Source organism: Mustela putorius, unplaced genomic scaffold (genome assembly GCF_011764305.1).
Source record: "Mustela putorius furo isolate JIRA1106 unplaced genomic scaffold, ASM1176430v1.1 tig00000721_pilon_pilon_pilon, whole genome shotgun sequence".
NCBI classification, from domain to species: Eukaryota; Metazoa; Chordata; class Mammalia; order Carnivora; family Mustelidae; genus Mustela; species Mustela putorius.
Genome location: NW_025421456.1, coordinates 2,331,037 through 2,354,308, shown reverse-complemented (window position 1 = coordinate 2,354,308; position 23,272 = coordinate 2,331,037). Strand labels below are relative to the sequence as shown.

Below are 23,272 nucleotides of genomic sequence, written 5' to 3'. Positions count from 1 at the left end.
TAAACCTGCTTTCTATCCATGGTGTCTATTTTTGCCATCCCATTCTAATAGTATCATACATCTGTTTCTGTGCCCTGTGGTGGATTTCCAGCTCTTCTAAATTAAGAGGCTTATACCCAAGCAGAGGGAGCCAGGACCTTTCCCTGCATTTTCTTCCTGGGTAGATAGGCTCACAGCCTCCAGTATCTTCTAAGAACACAAAAGGGGTCCCCCTGAACTTATCATCACTCTGCCTCCTCTCAGAATATATTTCAAAAGTTTTGAAATGAGGGGCTACAACTATTGGCTATTGGCTGTAGGGGACTTACTCTCTCCTAGATTAGCCAGGCAACCATCTGAAAGATCTCAGTATGATGAAATTCTGGAACATGGGTGAGGTTCGGTGGGCTGAGGTCCGGAGCCGATGACCAAGAAAGAATTCTTGAGACATCTTTGGTGCAAAATGGTGGTTTATTAAAGCATGGGGACAGGACCCGTGGGCAGAAAGAGCTGCTGTGCCATTATCCTGAGAAGTGGCTGATTATATACACAGGAGTTGGGTAGGAGAGAACAAAGGGGGTGATGTTAGTTTCTAAGGAATTTTGGAAGCAAGGTCTCCAGGACCTTGAGAGGCTAGCTATTGTTGGGAGAAAGGTTATTTATTACTAGTAGTAAAAATCTTCTTGTGAGACCCTTTAGGTGTATATCAATGGGCCATATGCTTGGGAATGATTCTCAACACTATCTTGGAGATCTGGAGATAAAGTTTCACATTTCTCCTATCGAGTGTTCTTGTTAGTGAGACTTGGGTTTAGAAGAAATTTGACTTTATTTAGGGCTTGAGGAACTGAGTTATTTGCCTCTGGAAATTGTGCTATTGTTAAGATAGCTTCTTTGTTGTAAATCTCTAGGACATTGGTAAACCAAGGGAGACTCCTGTCTTGCAGGATTGCGATCTCTGGAAGTTAATTATTTGTTTTTCTTTTAGGGCAGTCAGGGGTGGGGAGTGGGTGGAGAGGGGGTGCAACGTGCCAGCTTTTGCTTTGTCCTCAGTCAGCCTCCTGCTCCCTCATCAAGTAGGGGAATTCCTAGATGTCTGGCAAACCCAGATGATGTTCTGTATCCAGTCAGAATTTTTAGTATTCTAGAAGTCACTCTACTTGTTTTGGATTAGGCTTGGTTTGGTACCTTCCTTCATGATCATGTGTGTTTTCTATGTCCTCCAGGTTTGCGTTCAATATCTCTTTAGTGTTTTGCTGTTTGTTAAGTGCATTGAGACTGTGTGTGTTTTAGAGACACATAAAATGGTATCTCAAAGTAGAAGTTAGGTCCCCCAGAAATGAAAACTGTGGGATCCTGAGTATCTGTTTGTGGTAACGGCAGTCTGGGCAGTGTGAGATAAGCAAGCCAACTTCTCCCATCTTTGAACCCCCTCCACTTCATTTCTTCTCTCCATCACCATGGTCCAGGACCGAGAATAAAAGGGATGTTTTCTCCTTCTGTTGGTGCCCATGGTTCTTGGTCACACCACTCTGAAGAATGAAGAGGTAGACCAGACAGAGTGGTGGGCAGCAAGCCAAGGTTTATTGAGTGATAGTGAAGTGGTAGTAAGAGGCTCCCAAGGAGGAAGGGGATCCAAAAGGGTGGCCACCAGAGTTTCTAAGTTTAGGGGTATTGTTGAGACAGGAGGTTGTAATCTGATCAACCTTCCCTGTGCCTGTCACCCAATCAGGTTTTTGTCACCGATCATATGGGATAGGTGAAGGGCTCCTTCCAGGGTGGTGTAAAATCCTTTTAAAGGTAGTTTCCTCTTAGGGTGGGGCTCCTTCTCCTTCCCTGCCTGCCTTCCAGCTATCCTTCATCAAAAGGACAAACAAGATAGGAATAGGCCACTGAGGGCCTCATATGACAGTTTGAGGACAAATGGCCGACACATAACCTCCGAAGTGCAATTCAGCTTAGTGCTATTTTTTTTTCTTTTGCTCTTGAAGTGTGTTATGGTCTGTCTACAGCCTGCCCTGGATGGGTCTAGATGAGCGGGGAAGTCAGGTGAAGAGTGGGGAAGTCCTGTTGAATATGTGGAATTGGCAGGGGTGGGAAGGGAGGGAGGGGTTAATCTTTTTGTCCTTCCTTGACCTTGAATTTTTCTAGCATTTTTGCTTTATCTTTGGCGGGGGGACAGAACATTCTGGTTCAGTTTCACTGGGTAGAGACAGGCATATGGAAGAAAAAAATGAAAACATTCTTAGCGGTGCTAAGAATATATGTAGGCCAGTAGAGGTTATATGCAGATAAATGTACATAAGTCACTTTTCTATTTCAAAAGTGTAATTTAGCTTCCTTGTATGATCCTACTGAAATCAATTACTGGAATATTTTGTTTTTAAAATTGAAGGGGGAGAACGAGTTTCTTGTCTCACAGAATTGAAGAATGAATCTCTCGGACAAAGGAGAGTGAGGAAAGCGATAGAAGTTTGTTACGCGAGGATAGAGAAAAAGCTCTCAGGAGTGAGAGGGGTCCTGACAGCGTTGCCACTGAGGGCTTTCAGGGTTGGTCTTGTATTGAACTTCTCTAGTGATAGCACCATTGAGTACGGATTAGTGACAACACCTGTAATGGCTTACTTCCTTTTTAGGGTCTAGTAATTCTTTATTGGAACTGTTGTAGCTGTCATAACAAGATTCCACTTCTGACACCTAGGGAGGCTGGTCTGGTTGGTTCCCTTCTCTCTGGTTTCCTTACACCTTTGCATTTGGGGGATTTCTGTGAGCCTGATCCCATAGCTGCCCGCCCCTGCCATCACCTATATGCCCCTACCTAGCCCTGCCTGTCCCTTACTCAAAATGAATCATTGTTTCTTTTCTGTTTTTATGACACAGGATGACAGTGATGTAGAATGGAAGTTTGCCCGTTCAAAACTTTGGTTATCTTATTTTGATGATGGAAAAACATTACCTCCACCTTTCAGTCTAGTTCCTAGTCCGAAGTCATTTGTTTATTTCGTCATGCGGATCATTAACTTTTCCAAATGCAGGAGGAGCCGGCTGCAGAAGGATATAGAAATGGGAATGGGTAACTCCAAGTCCAGGGTAGGTATCCAAAACTCACCAAGACCTAAGGATGACTGTTCTGTCTTTCTCCTTGTCTTTGATGTTTGTTCAGTAATTTTCATGTGTGAACTTAGAAGATGTTGAAAGTTACTGTTTGTTCCATAGTCTTTCACAGGCTAAGACTTAATATCTTCATAATGTTTCAAGAAGTCACTTAGTCTGTATCTTGCTTTTGGTAAGAATTTCATGCAAAGTACCAAATTAAAAACAAACAGTAACACCTTCTTAACTTGTTAAAAGTAAACAGAAGAGTTATTGTGGCGAAACACTTTGGTTTTCTTGTGTTCCATGCCTCTCACCTGTTATTCTGATGTTAAATAGTTTTAACCTCACATTTTCCTCTTGGGTGTATGCATAATTTACCGCCACCATATTCTTATTTGTAGAAACTCTTGATTGGGCTAAGTAATCTTTTTTTTCTTTACTATCACAAACTTGGCACAAACCTAAGAGCATCCTCAAATATTAACCATAAATACCATTTTAATAAATAATTAAGAATGGTTTGTCCAAAAGTTGTCCCAGTTAAGTCATACTTGGATTTTAGATTGAGTCATACTCTGATTTTAACAAAGATGAATTTTATGATAGTACTTTATAATCATGAACTTAACTTTCAGAGGTAGAATTGGTAGGGGAGTCAAATGATGTAAGCAGGACCTCAAATAACGGGGAGCAAGACACAGAGGAGCAAATGTGTGGAGTTAAAATAGCGTTTTTGCCTTGAGTTGTGAAGATGGCCTGTAGTTGTGATACCCTGGGAGCCCACCAGATGGCAGTGTTACCTCCATAAAGTACAGGCCGGTTTAGCAGAGGTAGGTAGGTAGGTACTTGCTCTCAGTTGAAGTTGGTGAAAAAGACCAGATCCCTGCAATCTAATTTCTCACTTTAAAAAAACAGATGTGCATTTCTAAGATTTGTAATACCCCGGAATCTTATTCTTTAAGCCTTTGAAACCTTTTTAAAATTTTACTTGGATGTGGGCTCTTGAGACTGTGCCAGGGCACTGATTTGACTGTATCATCCCATGATTTCAAATAGTAGCTCACGTGTACATGGTGAGAAGCAGGACAATGTGAAGAGGAGCGAGCACCTCTGTGTTAGACTCAGATTTGAATTTGGGGCCTTAATGGCTTCCTAGCGAGTAACGTGGAGAAGTCGTTTCATCACGCTGAAACTTAGCTGTCCCATCTGAAAGAGAGAAAACTCTGTAGGGTTAATGTGAGGGTGATTTGATGTACACAGTTCCAGCCTCAACAAATATCAGTACCCTTCCTCATTCACAGTTTACAAAGTGCTTTGCTGTACACTTGAGCCTCATGCAACACTGTGAGGTAGGTATTATTATTATTCCCATTGTATAGCTAAGACCCCTGAAACCCTTAAAGTAGTGCACTTATGCAAGGTCAGGGAGCTAGCCAGTGGTGGGGTAGGTGTGAATCCAGCTTTTCCAGCATCAGATGTCTAGCTCTTTCTTCTGCACGGGTTGCCTTACACTCAGCACGGGCTGCTCTGGCTTGGTTACTGGCCCATTTTCCCCTCCCATGCCCCTCTCCCCAACATATCTTGAAGTTTTCTTTCTGTAGAAGACTGATTTCACTGACTTCATTCCTGGGAGTGCCACAGTGTAGAAGGGGGGAAATACCCTCAGGTCAAGTGTGTGCATTCAGGTGGCTTATGCCTCCCTCGACCTCTGTAAGGGAAATGTAGCTCGCACAAAGGAATGTGAGGGGAGCAGATGTGCTCTGTATTACCTGTAATACACCATTGGCAGAAAGAATAGCTTTTTTCAGAGAAGTTGCCAGAAGTGGGAAAAAAGTTGAGCACTGATCTCTCAGAAGCTATGAGCCTTGGCTTCCCAGTCTCTCCAGATCTGGTTTAAAACTGTCATTTTGCTTGAATTTTTAAAATTATGCAAGAAGATGTTTAAATATCTTTAATATTATTAATGCCATGAATATTAATAGTCTCTGTGTACTGACTTTAGTAAAACTTTGGAGAAATTTCACGTCTCTGTTATTCTTTTTTAGAAGAGAGAAGGAGCTAGAGAAATCCTTTGTCCAAACCACTAGAAATGATTTCAGTCAACAGTCAGATACTGACCTCCAGTGGCAAAGAGGAGAATTAATTTTATTAGCCCAGGTTTTCTCTTGGCTTGATTGTGCCACTTCCTTCCTCTTAGCATCCCACATGTTCCTGAGTTATGATGCTGGGAAGTCAGGTGATGGGGCGAATACATATTTCTGCACAGGGGGCCCTGCCTTTGAATCATACCTTATCAGCAGTAGCTTGCCCAAGAGTTAAGAGGCGGGTCCCGCTCACACACATGAAGAGTAGCCAGTAATCGTGTGCTACTCTTACTTTCTCTTTCTACCCTTCTACCCACTGTGAAGTTAAACCCAAAGAGAGAAGAGAACCAAAATTCTTTAAGCTTATTCTATTCAACGTTGTGAATCTCAATCAGTATAGGGCCATGATCCTAAGAAGACATGTTATTTTGGCTCATATTTTAGGGTTATAAAATATCGAATGATACCTTTTGAACTTGTAGCGTGTTTCTGTTCAAGGGTAGGAGAAAAATATAGGCTCAGGAGCAGACAGTTGCTTCTAGGCATCTTTGCCTTCTAGATGCCATGAATACATTTTGATAATTATGTTTAGTATGAGCCAGATTTGTGGGGTTTTTATACTTGATTTATTTGACAGAGAAAGAGACAGCGAGAGAGGGAACACAAGCAGGGGGAGTGGGAGAGGGAGAAGCAGGCTTCCTGCTGAGCACGGAAACTATTGTGGGCCTCGATCCCTGAACCCTGGGATCACAACCTGAGCCAAAGGCAGACGCTTAACAGACTGAGCCACCCAGGCAACCCCGTGAGCCAGATTTTAAAATACGTTTTCAGTTCTACTGCAGTACACCTTGTGAACATCTTGATAAGTGTGAGCATGTTGCTCACGTGAATTTTTACCATTGGAAATATATTAAATCACTTATGAAATTCAACTTCCACAAAATGTCCCTTGGAAGTGTTGACTCCAGAAATGTTATTGAGGAGAATATAGTAGATTATATTTTTGATTTCCCAATGAATGTATTCTAATTTACTAGGTTAATTGTATTTTTTCCTAGTTAAACCTCTTCACTCAGTCTAACTCAAGAGTTTTTGAATCACACAGTTTTAACAGCATTCTCAACCAACCAACACGTTATCAGGTAAGCATTCAATAGATGTTTCTCTTTACCTGTATATAATTCCATGTATGTGTGTGCGTGTGTAGTGAGTAGAATTGTGTTCTGTTGTATTATGAGGATAGAACAGTACAGAAAAAAAAATAGTATGTTAGTTGGACAGGACTTTAGAAATCAGAGTCTGGGTCCTCATTTTTTTGGTTGAAGAAGAAGAGTTCTTTGTAATATTAAAAGCAAAGTGTTGCCACAGTTTGCAAAGAATACCTTCAAATACCTTGAGCTGGAAAAGCAGTGAAAGATATGATATATTGGGAAAATAATGCCCTCACAGTATGGAAACCTGATACACATCTCTGGGTAATATATTGTTTCATCAGTACTACTTTAAAATGTGTTTTGCATTTTGATATTAGATGTGACATTTGAATACTAAATTCCAACTCAGAAGAAGTTGTAGCTTTTTACTTTCCATCTGATTGATCATTTTGACTATGAAATCTATAGATTGCTGATGTGTACCAGATCACAAGAATGAGGATCCAGGAATTTGCAATGTACAGCAATGTCAGTTAATGGGTGCAGTTTTGTATCATTTTCTTGAAGCAGCACATTCTGCAAAATTGCTTGTCCAAGCCTTTTTAATGGTTACCTTATATCCCATTATATGGTTATATTTAACATGTCAGTGTTCTATCAATGGAAATAGAAGATATGGTCAATATTTAGCTGTTACAAGCAACACTGTATATATGACATTTGAAATATGTGCAAATCTGTGAAATTGGTATCTAAACATTTTAATTTTTTAGTTATCAAATTGATTTTGATGGACCTTGTGCCAATTTATATTCTGTATTCTTACAATATTACAATAAATGTATGAGAGAGCGCATTTCCTCCTAAATGTACCAACAGCGTATTAGTAGAGGTATTTTTAGTCTTTGCCAAATAGATGGGTGAATATGGTATCACAGCATAGTTTTATTTGGCATCCTTTGTGATGAACAAACTTGACCATCTTGTTATGTTTACTGTTCCTTATGTTTGAGATCCTATGTATTTACTTTTCTTTTTTGTTATAAATTAAGAGGCTTTTTTGTTATAAATTAAGAGGCTTTTGTTATAAATTAAGAGGAATTCTTTTAAGAATTATTTAAAAAATTCTTTTAAGAAAATTGGCCCTTTGCCTGTGATATGAGTTGAAAAAAATTTTCTTCTGTTTGCTTTGTATTTTTTAAAATATTTTTTCCTGGGGTGCCTGGATGGCTCAGTCGCTTAAGCTGCTACCTTTAGATCAGGTCATGATCCCAGGGTCCTGGGATGGAACCCTGCATTGGCTCGGTAGGGGGCCCGCTTCTCCCTCTGACTGCCACTCCCTCTGCTTATACTCTCTCTCTTTCTGTGTCAAATAAATAAATAAAATCTTTTAAAAAAATATATTTTCCCCAACCTTCTGATTTTTGTATAGTCAGCTCCACAAACTTTTTATGGCTTTAGATTTTGTATCCTGTTTAGAAAGGTCTTTCCCCGTGTAAGAATACTTAAGACGTTTTTACACACATTTTCTTTAGTACTTATGGTGACACATTCTATATGAAAATCTTTGACCCATGTAGAATATATTTTGAAGCAAAGTGTGAGGTGGGGAATCCAAATTTACTTTTTTCCAGATGATTATATAGCTGATAATTATATTAAATAATTATCTTTTTATTGATTTTTTAAAAAACGATTTTATTTATTTGTTTGTCAGAGAAAAAGCGCACTGGGCAGGCAGAGGGAGAAGCAGGGTCCCCGCTGAGCAAGGAACCCAATGCGGGACTTGATCCCCGGGTCCTGGGATCATGACCTGAGCCAAAGGCAGTTGCTTGACCAACTGAGCCACCCAGGATCCCTTTAGTGACTTGAAATATCACCTTTATCACTTACTAAATTTCTTTATCTCCTTAGATTTATTTCTATGCTTTCCATATGTGATAGAACCATATTATTTTAATTATTATAGTTTAGAATAAAAGTCAAACAAAATATATAGACACAAACACCCACATATGCATGTTCTTGAAGACTTACATTACATAATATTATGGCTCTTCTTTTTTGTTAATATTTATATTGAACTTTAGAGTCAGCTTGGGTAGTTTGCAAAATATCCTATTGGTATTTTTATTGTGATTGTATTAACTTAAGTAAAATTGGGTTCTTTATAATATTCTGACTTCCTTTTCAAGAACATGATACATCTCTCCATTTATTCATATCTTCATATGTGTATTCAGTATCATAAAGTGTCCTCTTATCATTCATATTAATTAGGATTAAGTTTGGTGCAAACCACACAAAACCACCAAATACCATCCACTAAGTAGTTTAAAAAAAAAAAACCATAAATTTATTTCTCTTCACCTATTCAAAAAGTCAGGAGGGGGTCACTTCCAGGGCTGGTATGGTACCTACCAATGTCAGGGACCAAGGCTCTTGGATCATATAATTCTGTCGTGACTGGCTTTCAGTCTAACATGCTCTCATGGTCCAAGAAAGCTATTGGAGCTCTAGCTCTTACGTATGCATTCCAGAATACATTTAGAATGTGATAGGGAGAAAGACAATCCTCTCTTCTGTAAGGATCTTCTGTAAAGCTTCACAACTTACCTGCAATGGAGGGTGGGAAATAAAGCCATAATTCCTAGTGGCTATTTGCCAAGCTAAAAAACCCAGGAAAAGAATTGGCAGTCTCTGCTGAAATGAATAATATTACTTGTCTTGGTGCTTATCTTTATGTCTTTACACATACTTCTATCTCTATTACTTGATTTATAAGTTGCAAGTTTTCTCTTTTGATCCTCCAGCTCTAAAATATGAGAAAATCAATGTGTTTATTTTCTCTTCCATCATTTCCCCCTTCCCCCAGCTTTTGTTGATTAAATTATTAGAACTTGCCAGGGAGGAGGAGAAAAAAAACTTTTCTTTACCCATTATGTTCTGTCACTGGGGCCTGTCAATTAAACTGACAAAGACAGATTAATAGGGGAAGAAAACCCACAGTTTATTTACACACACAAAGTGTACATGCACTGGAGAACTCAGTGATGAATAACTCAAGAGAGTAGTTTGAATTTGGAGCTTATATACCATCTTATCAATGGGTAGTAAATTTGGGGAGACATGACAAGACAGAGGAAAAGGGGTTTGGGTTCCCAGGGTAGTAAGTTACGGGAGGGTAATATTTGAGGTAAAATTAAGATTTGATTGTGCAGGGGCACCTGAGTGGTTCAGTGGGTTAAGCCTCTGCATTCGGCTCAGGTCATGATCTCAGGGTCCTGGGATCAAGCCCTGCATCAGGCTCTCTGCTTAGCGGGGAGCCTGCTTCTCCCTCTTTTTCTGCCTGCCTTTCTGCCTACTTGTGCTCTCTCTCTCTCTGTGTCAAATAAATAAATAAAATCTTTAAAAAAAAAAAGATTTGATTGTGAAGCTTCATCTCAGTTCCAATTCTCTGTCTCCAGTGATGATGATTGTTTTAATTCCTCCTGATATGGGATAAGAGAGAGGCAAGATCTTCACAAAGGGAAGTTTATGTCTTGCTTTTAGACAGATAGGAGAAGGGTAGTGAGCTCTTTCTGTGGTTTCTGCTTCTTAATTGACTTCAGCTCAAAGTAATCCTCATACCAAAGTGCTGTATATTGGGGTGACATGTTCTGATCCCTTTCACTACCTGGTCAGGATTATGACCTACATTTGCTTTCATTTTGGTTCACAGAGTCCAAACTCACCAGGGATCATTTTGCCTTACTTTTTGTTTGTGGGTTGAAGTTTGTCTTCCTTTAGTTTCTTCAAAAAGAGCTCATGGGAACTATGTTCTCTGAGTTATTTCACATGCTTAACTATTTTCTATATATTTGTATTGACTTGCTATACAATTGTTTGATATGACTTTACTTTCTTAATATATTTGTAAACTGCTCCACTGCTCCTAGAATGAAATGCTAATGTGGAAAGATTTGAAGCCGGATTGCTTTTCTTTAAACCACTGAGCCACCCAGGCACCTTGGATTGCTTTTCTTATATGGTTGACCTGAGATTTTTATTTAAATGCCCAAATTTTCTTCGTTTATTTCTTAAATCCAGTAACTTGCTATTGTTTATTCTGTAGGTGAATCTGCATGGATTTTTTTCTGGCACAAAGTATGACTCTTAAATCCATACATTCAAGTCTTCTTTTATTTCTGAATAATTTTCTTAAATTATATCTTGAAATATTTTTTCTGTTCCTCTATTTGGGTTATCTTCTTTAAAGATACCAGTTAGATGGGATGCCTGGGTGGCGTATCTGGTTAAGCGGCTGACTTTGGCTCAGGTCATGATCCCAGTGTCCTGGGATCGAGTCCCGCATCAGGCTCCTTGCTCAGCAGGGAGCCTGCTTCTCCCTCTGCCTACATTCTGTCTGCTTGTGCTCACTCTCGCTCCTCTCTCTCTCTGACAAATAAATAAATAAAATCTTTAAAAAAAAAAAAAAGATACCAGTTAGATGCCTGCTGAATCTACTTTGCCTATCTCCATAGGTACCATTTTTACTCTATTTCACTTGAATTCCTCATCCATTTCTCCTTTTTTGGCTCCTTTTTTCTCATACTGTATCTTTTTTGGGGTCTGCCTTCATATGTGCTCCTTAAGTTCGCCTTTCATTTCTGTGATGGTTTTATTTTTTTCTTTCTCCTCTTCTTCAGATTTTCAAGTTTATATATCACTTCCCTTTTTTGGCTCACCTTATTTTCCTTGACCTCTTGTGCTCTTATTTTAAAGACATGATTGGCTCATATATATTTTTTTAATATCTTTTAATGATGGCATCATGTATTTTCATCTTTTCTTTAACATGTTACTGGTGAGTTTTCTTTACTTGCTGTTTCTTTTTTTTTTTTTTAAGATTTATTTATTTATTTATTTATTTGACAGAGAGAGATCACAAGTAGGCAGAGAGGCAGGCAGAGAGAGAGAAGAGGAAGCAGGCTCCCTGCTGAGCAGAGAGCCTGATGCGGGGCTCGATCCCAGGACCCTGGGATCATGACCTGAGCCGAAGGCAAAGGCTTAACCCACTGAACCACCCAGGTGCCCCGACTTGCTGTTTCTTTTATTCTTTTTTTCTTGAGCTATCTTCATAATAGACTTTGTGGAGATTCCTTACTTATTATCACTTGGTTTTGAACAAAGTGAGTTCTTGAACCGGCTGCTTTCAGGAGTTCGGAGTGGTGTTGGAGAATTCCAGATGCTTATTCTCAGCTAATAGGATTTTCCTTTAGGCACAGGATTGTATATGTTTACTTCTTCTCCATGTTTCCCTGTCAGAAAATAGCATCAAAGACTAGTCAGACACTCCCTCTCAACCTCACTGAATACTTCTAGAAAATATGGCTTTCCTTCATAATTTCTCCTTCCCTTTTCTATTCTAAGCTTCTTGAGATTTTGTATCAGAAAGTCAAGGGAAGTTCTCAACCATGAATGTCTGCCCTTGTCATTTTCTTATACTCCCACTTGATCTTTTCACATAACCTTTCTAAAAAAGAATATGGATGTCTCTAAATTTCATCAAAGGACCTTGTCTTTCTGTTTCTTATTCTCCTTGTTGCTTTTGAGTGACTTAGAAGTGGGGGAAATTCCCAAGTTTACTGTCAAATTCAAACTTCTTGTGGTCTGCAAATTGTTATGCTTCTATAAACTCCGAGAAAAAAAGTTTTGATCAGCAATCAAACTTCATATGCCAATCAAACTTCATATAAATGCCTTGATTATATTTAGATAAAGTCTCTTTATTATGAACTCCACAAATGATAACAATTGGTTTAGTTGTTATCGATATTTTTTAGGCAGTGTATTTTAATATACGACCTGCCTTAAAGAAATCCTAGATCCTAATCTGCTAAATGGGGGTTATTTCCTTCAAAGTGGTAACCTTTTGGGGTACACCAATGCTGATGGTGCTACCATAGCTTAGAATATTTTTGGAATATCTCTAAAGAATTACTTTTATACTTAGTTCATAAGATACACAAAAATGCTTTATTCTCATTACTAAATTCAGATAATTATTCACATTATTAACTGAGTCAATGCCATAGTAACTTTACATATTTTTCAAAAATAGTCACATCCATCTTCAAAAAACACATGGCCACCACCGGTTGGTTTTACCACCATATGCGTTTTAGATCTAAATGAGTATTTCCTCACCATTTACCTCAAAATCAGAGAGATTCAAATGTGTCTCAAAGTACAACAGAGGAAGAGTTTCCAAAATTCTTTCATTGTTGACAGTATTATTTATATTAAAATTAATTATTAATAGTATGCTGAGATCATTTTCGTTATGTATGTACAGATTTTTTTTTTTTTTTAACAGAACTAAGGATGAGTTTTCTGAAAACATAAGGTCTTGGAGGGATGGCCTTGATTGAATTCTGTTCATGAATACCTGTGTTAGTTCAAGTTAAAGGTACATAGATATGCTAAGGTGACCTTAAGAAAAGGGAGGTTTTTCTAAGGCTGCACAGAGGCAAGGCTGTAGGTTCTTGGGTCCTGTTATCTCTGGGGTCTCTGGTAGCAGCTCTGCTTTAACCAGCTTCTTTGACTTGGGGACAACTTTGGCCCAGGTAGTATCAGGCTGTCTTTGGCCCACATGGTAGTCTCTGATCTAATCCATGAAGGTTAACATAGGTGGCTTGGTTTTACTGGAAAGCACATGGCAGTTTTTCTCTAAAGGAAGCAATATGACACATTCATATTAAGCTTCACTCACAGTGAGTTTGAAGGCACATTTAAGACTCCCACTATTCAGAATGGTCCTTCATTATAAGGATATAAAGTTACAGTCCATGCCTTCAAGGATCTCTCTCTCCCTGGAATGGAAAGGTGGAGTTGAGTTGGGAAGGAAGTGAAGGGCAGAAAAAAGTAGATGAACGTCACACAACCCTGTGTTTGTGGCCATGTGATGTAGGTGAAACGTAAAGAAATGGTATGAGAACCTAGGGAAACCAAGAGGACAGGAATATTTGAAAACTGATCAAATAGAAAAAGTGATTGTTTCTCTAAAGAACAGAACTTGGACTAGTGGTTAGAAGGTACAATAAAGCAGATTTGGTGCAATACAAAAGAATTGTTTTTAAACTGCTACGGTTGTCTAAAAATAAATTAAATCAGCTGTCCGGAAAGTGTTTTAGGCTCTGAATCACAGCTGTTGGTTCAGAGGCTGGGCAATGGAGATGGGTCAGGCCGTCTCAAAGTGAGTGGTATGAAAATATGAAAAACATGTGACTTCCAAGGTCCCTTCCCTCTCTAAAATTTTATTCTTCTGAGTTCTTTATGCTTGTTTCTTTTTACATATAATTTAATTTAATTTTTTTTCTGTGTTCCAAAATTCATTGTTTATGCACCACACCCAGTGCTCCATGCAAATATGTACGCTCCATAATACCCACCACGGGGCTCACCCAACACCCATCCCCTTCTCCTCCAAAACCCTCAGTTTGTTTCTCAGAGTCCGCAGTCTCTCATGGCTTGCCCCCACCTCCGATTTCCCCCAACTCACTTCTCCTTTCCGACTCCCAATGAGTTTTGCCTTATAGTCATACTTTAAAGATTGCTACTATCCCTATTATGGAACTCCTGATAACAGTTAAATTTGGCTTCTCTATAGAATTAAATGAGAAAATGAAGGTAAAGGTACTTGAGAGAATGTTTCACAGTTGTTACTTGAATTTGAATCAGTGAAAAATAAGCAAGTGAGAAGAAAAGCTTTGATGCCTTTTGGGAACGAAGAACATATCTATATATCCAACCACCCACATTTCATTCCTTTTCCCAGTCTGAATGGAGAGTTGAGAAAGGAACTCAGATTTATTAGCAAGAGATAATGTTTAAGGTAACTACTACCTAGGCTTTCCACCCTGGATAGAGAAAATTCATAGTCTACTCCACATAAGTCACAATATCTACCTTAAAGAGTGACTCACAGGATCATATCAAGAAATTTGGGTAGTTTCTGGAGGTATGTGAACTGTGGAAATCAATCTATAGACTTCTTTATTCCTTTAGTTTTCTATTCCATTAGTTAGTAACTTGACCAAGAAGGGAAAATGATGAAACTGTTATTCGTCAATTTAGTTAATGGACTGGCTTTGGTTAAGGAATCAGTTGAAAATTTGAAGATAATATTTATAATGGTAATTTTACGTGTCACATATGTTTTATGATCTTTGCCTGTATAACCATCATTATTAAGATTGGTTAATCAAGATTTGCTTTACAGAAGCATACATGATAATGAAAGCATAATAGTTATGTTAATTGAGCACCTACCGTGTAATTTACCTATATTATTTCTTTTACAGTGTATATTGTAACATTTCCAGTACGCAATTTTAGTTGCCAAGGTTCCACAGCTTATAAATAATGGAGTCACAACTCAAATCCAGGCAATTTGCCCTTACAGCCCACTTTTTTAACTGCTTACACAATACTGCCTCGGGTTCACCAGACAAGCCACCTAATAGAATGGAAATGGCCAGCCTTTGCCCCTTCTCTGAATTGTACATAATTTTGGAATTCACATGAATTATTTTTCCAACATGAACTGAGGGATGGACTGTTGCCAGGTAGTGCCATGTGTGGAGAAACTGAGTTCAATCCAACATCAGGTATCTTCTTGCCTTGTAGAGAAGCTCAAATTTAGGATGGTGGTAGATATAAATATATTTAAACTGTAAATATTAAGATAAAAAAAACTTTTTTAAAAATGAGAATTTTTATGGGATACATGAAAAACCTAAAACACCCAATTTTGAAGGGAAAAAAAATTTAAACCTGTAACCATAATTTTCCCTATAGGTCAAAGATGAATGTATCTACCTGCAGTGAAAGAATTTAATCTGAGTGACTCTGTACAGGTGTTTCTAAGGAATCTGTACTCTATTTGAATTTTTAAAATATTTTATTTTCCTATCTTCTTTCTTTCTGGCAGTAAATATGCTTTAAAAAATACCGTACATCTTTTCATAGACTTTTTCTAAGTATAGTTTTGGATTATGTTAAATATTTTAGAGAATATTCTATTAGAGCATATGGGTAGCAATATCTTAGTCTTCACATTTTACCTTCATAAATAATGCTAGCAAGAATGAACCTCTTCTAAGCAGAAATCCTGCTTTTACATGTGCTTGATGATTTAATCCATACAACCTCTGAATTTTTATTACCCCCATTTTTTAATATGGAGGAAATGGGAGCTTAGGGAGTTTAAGCACCTTAAGTTCACTCAGCTAATAAATAAAGACCTGTTCAAAGTCAGAGATTTTTTTTACTCCAAACTCATTCTGCCTCATTTTAATTTTTGAGCAGTTTTATTTTTTTGTAGAGATAGGATTTCTAAATAACACATTTCTGAATGGTTCTAAACAAGCCCTTAGAAGCTCTGAAATTTTCTCAGTTTATGTATTAGCTGAAGTGTTTACAGCTTTGTTTGTAAAAGTGAAATATGTTTGTCAGTTTATTATAATTGAAGGGCTATTACTGCTGGAAATGGAATGAATGCCCAGACTGGTGAAGCACATCAGTTTGTTAGGCAGCATTAAAAGCCTACTCAGAAGAATATTTTAATTGTTTTTATTTTATTATATTTTAAATTTTGATGATAAACTATTCCATACACAGAATGGTACCACAAATATCCTGGTAGACATCTGTGCCACTACCGTCTTGATTTAATAAGTGCTAACATTTTGCCATATTCTTTTTGACCTTTTGGATTTTTTGATACAACTAAATGCCCCCACCCTATCCCATTAGCTCTTATCCTTCCATGAGGATCTTTACTATTTTGAAGTTCAAGTATGTTCTTCCCATGTATGCTTCTCTATATTTTTACTTTCATAAGTACATTCATAATTTTATGTACTAGTTTTATGTGTTTTTAAAATATACATAAACAAATAATATACTACATATTCTGCACTTTTTCCACTTTATGCTTTTGAGAATTACCTATATTGATACATGTACATCTTGTTTTCCATTCTCACTGTTATAGTGTAATATTCCATTGTATGAATAAACCATTTTGTTTTTTATTCCTCTGTTGATGAATATTTCTCTTATTTTCCTTCTCTGACTATTATAAATAATGCTGTATTTAAGATCTTAATAAGTGTCTACTTTTGCACATTTCTAAGTGTTTTTCTGGATGACCTACCTGGGAGTAGTTTATCAGTTTATAGTTCCATCAACATGGTACAAGAGTTTCTCACTGTTTGCAGAAGCACTTGGTATTAACAGATTTTAAAACATTTGCCTACTAAAAAACAACTGCCCTGTACATCTTAAAAAATGTGGGTCTCATGAAAGACAAAGGCCAAGGAACTGTTCCAGATAAAAGAAGACTAAAGATAAATAACATCTGAAAGCAGTATTATTCCTCAGGAAAAAGAAACTGAATATGTATTAAACAGTTCTTGACCCATGTTAATTTTTCTAAAGTTTGATCATTGTAGGATGGTTATATAAGAGAATATTCTTGTTCTTTGGGAATACTGAAGTATTTATTTATTTATTTATTTATTTATTAAAGATTCTATTTATTTATCGGCGGGGGGGAGCGAGCACAGGCAGACAGAATGGCAGACAGAGGCAGAGGGAGAAGCAGGCTCCCGCCGAGCAAGGAGCCCGATGTGGGACTCGATCCCAGGATGCTGGGATCATGACCTGAGCCGAAGGCAGCTGCTTAACCAACTGAGCCACCCAGGCGTCCCAATACTGAAGTATTTAAAGATAAAGGGACATGATGTCTGAAAATTCTTTTCAAATGCCTTAGCAGTATAATAATATATAGACAGTGAGATAAAGCAAGGTAGCAACTTTCTCACACTGGTGAATCTAGGTAAAGAGTATATGTGAATTCGTTTTACTTTCAGCTCTTCGATAGATATGAAGTCTTTTTGGAAGAAAAAATATTCGCTAAACTCATAGGTGTGAATGCATTTGTTATTTTAATTTACTCTTCTCTGATTACTAAGTGAAATTGAACATCTTTTTATATGTTGGTCATTCAGATTTCCTTTTTTGTGAATTTAAATTCCTTTTCCTGATTCTGCTTGCCTATTTGCCTTTTCCTTATTGACTTCTCAAAATTCTGTAATATTCTTCATCCCCATTCTTTTTTTTTTTTTTTAAGATTTTATTTATTTGACAGACAGAGATCACAAGTAGGCAGAGAAGCAGGCAGAGAGAGAGAGGGAAGCAGGCTCACTGCTGAGCAGAGAGCCTGATGCAGGGCTTGATCCCAGGACCCTGAGATCATGACCTGAGCTGAAAGACAGAGGCTTAACCCATTGAGCCACTCAGGCACCCCCATTCCAATTCTTTGTTGATGTGTTTCGCAAACAACTTCTCTTTTCGGTTTGTCTTTTAACTTTGGGTAATGGGTTTATTAGGGCGTCTCAGCCTATGAGTGTATAAAATAACTTTGTTTTCAATATTTTCCCACTAACTGTCCTATTTGGGACTCTTCTTTTCTGTTGGATGGAGGATCCCTTTACAACATCTTGTCAAGACTCCAAAACTCTCCAGTAACTTGGTTATTAAAAAGTCTCTTATTTATAATTAAAGAAGACAGTTAAGTTTATCTTGAACCATGAATGTCCAAATCAAATCTAAATCTCTTCTCCTCCTTACTCCTAGCATAAATGAACCCTTTCCATGTCTCTAGTGGAGAAAGGCTATGGTCTGCTTTGTATATACATCCATCCCCTAACTCCTCAAGGCATCCTCTGCCATGTGGAGTGGGAAGAACAAGCCAAAGGGCAAGCATTTTTCCACTTGAGTGAACTGTGGGTGCAGCTTCCTCCTTGTTTGTCACTACTGCTCTAATGCTGGACAAGTTTTAACGTCCTCACTGTGGCAGGCACCCATATGCTGCCTTTGTAACTGGGCTGGGAGCATAGTGAGAGTGTTTGAAAAAGCCACGGGGGCTACCTCCCCTTTGCCTAGCTCCTGAAGCAGAGATCTAGCCCTGACTTCAAGTTCACATCCAATTTTCACTTTTCCATAAGGACAGCCTGTTATCCCAGTCCCATTCATTGAATAGACTCCCCTTTCCCACTGATGTGTATTAATGCCTTCCACCAATACAGTGGAAATTTTATCTGTTTGCCAAATAATGGGAGTACAGGTTGACCCAATGGCTGTTATACTCTTAACTGAGTTCTTTTTTCGCCCTGACTTAATTGCCAGGAGCAGGTCAGCAAGTTTGCTGGGATCGATATTTAATTGGGAGCAGGAGGCCAGGCTTTTGGTTTAGGCAACTATAATCTTTATGAGTGATTGCCTTGGCTTTTCCCCCTCCCTTGGCTTCTGGGGATTGGAGGTACCCTATCTTCCTTCCTTCCACCCAGAAAGAAAGAATAATCTCTTCACCCCAAAAGCCCCTGACTCCTCCCATGTCTCAGTCCTTTTCCTTATATGGAGTGAGGAGGGAATTCATGGGAAGTACTGGTCTAGTGAGTTTCAGTAAGCCTTGAGAGGTGGCTGGCCCCAACTGCTAGTGACAGGTTGGTCTTAGACCATGGAGTACTTAGCATCCTTTCTCATCAGTTTTGGATTTATCAACAATTTCAGGACAACCAGAAAAATCTCATTTGACATAAGGTTATATTTCATTGGTATTCTTTCTTGCATAAAAGTTTTAAAATGTTTTAATATAGTCAGATTTATTCTTCCTTGTGGCTTATCCTTTCCTTTAGCTTTTTCAAGATGTATTTCTCTATTCCTTTAAAAATTTTGCTTTTCACATTTAGACCTTTTATCTATTTGACTTGAAAAATTTGTTTTATATATGATATGAGGTAGAGATCTAATTTTAATTTTCCCTTAAGAATAGTTCTTGTCTTGGTCCTATTTGTCAGTCTTTTCTTTCCCGGTGATTTGTATTACTGCCTTTCAAATTGTTTTTAACTGATAACCATTTCTTTGTATTTTCTTTCTATAGGAATCACCTTTGCTGTCCCCTAAGGTTAAGTAGATCCCTGACATGTCCACCCATCATAGTGAATTGTTCCAATGACATTTTATTAGATAGAGTAGGAGCTGTGCTTACTGTTGCATCCCTAACATTTAGGACAGTACCTGGCACCAAGCTGTCTTTCAATAAATATTTGGCGAATGAACAAGCAGGTCCAAGCCAAGTCCACCCAGCTATGAGTCTGCCCTGAAGTCTAGATTCCACAGAATTCAATAGGTTTTCTATTTTACTACAATTGGTAAAATGGGTTTTTCCTTTCCAGTAGCATAGTTTCTCTCTTGATCTGTTATTCTTTGAGATAGACATTTTGAATATTCCTAGATTTCTCCCTTTCCTTGAGCTTGGTATCTAATGGGTCACTTAGCTTCATGATTTCTACTTTCTTAACTATATCTTCCCTTCAGCTCAGGCCTTTTCCCCCCTTCCTTCCTTTATTTTTTTAATGTGGTATTTGATATATGTACAATAATTTAAGTAACACATAATAAATTATAATGACATGTATGCTTATAGAAACCACCACTTCCCTGAAAATGGTGACATTCTCTGCCCATTGCCTCTACTTAGGTGCTCCTTCCTGGCCCACCCCTTGCCTCCACCTATGAGGTAATTGCTAAGTTGAAGTTTGAGTTTCTCATCCTCTTGCTTTAGTTTCCTTTTCAAGTATAAACTTATTACATTAAAAAAATATTCCTAACAATGCATTATGTAGATTTACTTATCGAGCTTTGTAAGAATAGTTTTATACTTTGTGAAGTCTGCAAACTGAATTTTTCATTCAACATTTATGCTTCTAAGTTTCATCCATCCTGTTTTATGTGGCTATGGCTTACTGATTTCATTATTTTATTTCATTAGTGAACACCATGAGATTACATTGTGTAACATACCATGGTTTCTCTATTCTCCTGTTGATCTTTGTTTAGACTGTTTCCTGGTTTGTATTTGCTGCTTTGGACAAGATTGCTATAAATACTGTTGTTTATGTCTCTTGGTCCACTTGTGTAAAGTTTTTCCAGTCTCTGTATCAAGGAGTGGACTTTCTGGGTGAAAGGATGTGCCAGTGCTCAACTTTGAAAGATAATGCCAAATTGCTTCCCAGAGCGATCTGTTTGTATCATGCTGGTAGAGTGTCAAAGTCCCCATTGACTCATATTCTTTCCAACATTTGGCATTATAAAATTTATTATATTTTTCCCTTTTTAGATGTGAAATTGTGTCTCCGTTTAATTGTAAACTGTATTTCCTTGAGAAAAGGATTTGAGATTGTTTTATATGCCTATTGACTTGACTATTCATGATTCCATTTCTATGTAATGCCTGTTTGTCTTTGCCCTTTTTTCTATTGGGCTATTTGAGTTTTTCTTCTTGAATTAAAGTTCTTCGTGTATTTTAAATCCAAATTAAATTATTTATCAGTTGTAAGTATTGCCAATATTTTCTTCCAGTTTGTGGCTTGCTTTTTTGTTTTCTTTATAGTATCTCTATTACCAGAGGTTTGAATGAAGTTTTAATAGTAATAATATTGAATTCATCAATCTTTTCTATTTTAATTGGAATTTTTTTATCTTGTTTAAAAACCATCCAGCTCTACACTGAATTTATAAATACATTTTTCTATGCTTTAAAGGATTTACAAGCTTTATCTTTCACATTTAAGATGCATATGGAATTAATTTTTCATGTATGGTATAAAGTAGAGCTCCAATTTTACTTTACTTTTTCCTTATGGATAAATAGTTATCCTGTAAGAGCATGTCTTTAGATTAAATATGTTTATAATATATATTGCTATGAAAAGAAAATATACAATATCACAAAATAATGGTATTTTGAAAACATAAAATATGTATGTGTGTGTGTATATATATATAGTATTTAGTATACATACAAAATTTAAAAAGACATACACCAAAATAACAATGATTATCTTTGGATAGTGGGACAATTAATGATCTATGTTTATTTCTTCTTTTCTGTAATTTCCAACTTTTCTCTGTTGAACATATATTTATATTTTTTTTAAAGTGAGAAACAAAGTAGTGTTTTTAGATAATAATGTGGTAACACATCTTAAAAAGAAACAATGAATTAATTCTTCCAACTTAACTTTTTTTTAGCTTCTTCCATTCCTATGGGTGGTGGAGAATGTTTGTAGATTATGCAGTAAGTCTTAATAGAAGGTGAAAAATGGTTGAGTTCTGAAATCTTCTATAAATAGTTAGATAAAGTTTTTCTCTCCCAAGCTGCGTTTGCTTTACAGGTATGTAAGTCTCTTTGGAGAATAGGATCCAGGTTATTTATGTGTATCATTGATGATATAATTATTTCTTTTTGATCAACAGCAGATAATGAAAAGACTTATAAAGCGATATGTTCTGAAAGCACAAGTGGACAAAGAAAATGATGAAGTTAATGAAGGTAAGCATCTTCATCTTGAGAAACATCCTTTTGCAACTAACTTAATGACCTTGGGGAACTTGATATTGATATTGAAGGATACTTTTAAAAATCCAATCTCAGGCAACAGTTCCAAGATTGATAGGAGAATCTTAGGTTACATTTATAAAACTGTCTTTTAAAAGAAAAGGTTATTAAAAATGTCAATCAGAGACAATTGATCTCTACTCAGAATGTCGTAACTGATTCTTAGAATGTAAAACCTGCATCATTCTGGAAGCCTTGTAAGCCCTATTATATAAAGTAGTCAGTAGTTTCAGTTCTGTTGCAGTGAGTTCACATGAGTGTTAACATTTTTGCAACGTTAACATTTTCCAATAAAATAGTTGGCTGGTTGGCTCAAATAGAACATACGTTTCTTCAGAAAAATTTTTGCTTTGTTGTACAGAAAGAAATCTGTAACCCATTTTTCTCATCTCGTGTTTCACTTTTGCCTTTCACTTTTTTTCTTGACTCCTTATTTAAGGTACCTATTTTTCCAGGCATATCCTAGGCAGGGCATCTGTCAGTACTATAAAAACGTTTCTCCAAAGGCAAGGCCAAAGAACAGGCCGAGAGTTGGAAAGAAATCAAACTGGGAAAAGTAAGTTGCCTTAAAAATGGAAAGTGTAGCAAAAAAATAAAAAAAAATAAAATGGAAAGTGTAGCTTCTAATAGCAATGAGATGCCATGAGATCTATCTTTGCTGATAAGAGAAGAAAGGGCTAAACTAAATAAAATGGTGATGGCCTTCAAAACCATTACTTGATGGATGCCAGGAATCCTTGGAAAATCTGGGTCTGTCCACTGATACGTGTATGTAGAAAAGAAGTGTATGAATGTGTGATTGAAGACCAGCAAAAATCCAATCATGATGCCCAAGAAGCTGTCTCAGGGAGATGGGATGGAAAGGGGTTGTAGTTCAGGAAGCAGAAATCTGATCATTCGTGCAGTAACCTCCCTGGTGGGGGCGGGGGGAGGACAAGAAAAACAAAGTTATCTGGGGTAATTGGATGGCTGACAACATCAAAAACAAAGGGGCATCTTCCATATCCTTGCTCCAAAGAGGAAAATGAGTTAATGAGAATATGGAGTTTGAACAAAGTTCTAACTAAACTATCATAGAGTTTAATATCCTCATTTAATAAATGAAGAAACTGAAGTGCAAGAGGTTGAGTAGTTTGTGTTTCCCGTATTGGTAGACTACAAATAACACTTAATGAAGAGTCTCCCCATAACTCAAAAACAAGGAAGGAGGATATGGCGCTAAGGAGGTGAACGGGGATCTAATGGGTTTATAGTGCAAATGTGATACTGAATGGTGTGAGAATCCATTTCCTTCACCAAAGACCAGCCTCGTGATTTCAAATTAGAATCATATTGCCAGATGGGAAAGGAAGAAGCACTTTTTTTTTTTTTTGCCTAAAAAAAGGAATCTGCAAATGTTTTATGTGTATTCTTGAGGAATAGAGTTCTTTAAGATAAAAAGTTTCTGA

At 37.3% G+C, this 23,272-nt stretch overlaps 1 protein-coding gene across 4 annotated transcripts in view; it reads left to right on the top strand.

Annotated features, from left to right (window-relative positions):
• TRPC3 (transient receptor potential cation channel subfamily C member 3) overlaps positions 1 to 23,272 on the top strand; it is a 72,505-nt gene that overhangs the window by 47,574 nt on the left and 1,659 nt on the right. The window contains exons 9-12 of one of the 4 annotated variants that reach the window (XM_013053928.2): positions 2,860 to 3,069; positions 4,377 to 4,424; positions 6,218 to 6,301; positions 21,686 to 21,758. In XM_013053928.2, the coding sequence (XP_012909382.2) occupies positions 2,860 to 3,069; positions 4,377 to 4,424; positions 6,218 to 6,301; positions 21,686 to 21,758 (415 nt within the window). Of the gene's footprint in view, positions 1 to 2,859; positions 3,070 to 4,376; positions 4,425 to 6,217; positions 6,302 to 21,682; positions 21,759 to 23,272 lie in introns of all 4 variants that reach the window. The other 3 variants (XM_004747976.3, XM_004747977.3, XM_004747979.3) reach the window with 3 other exon arrangements.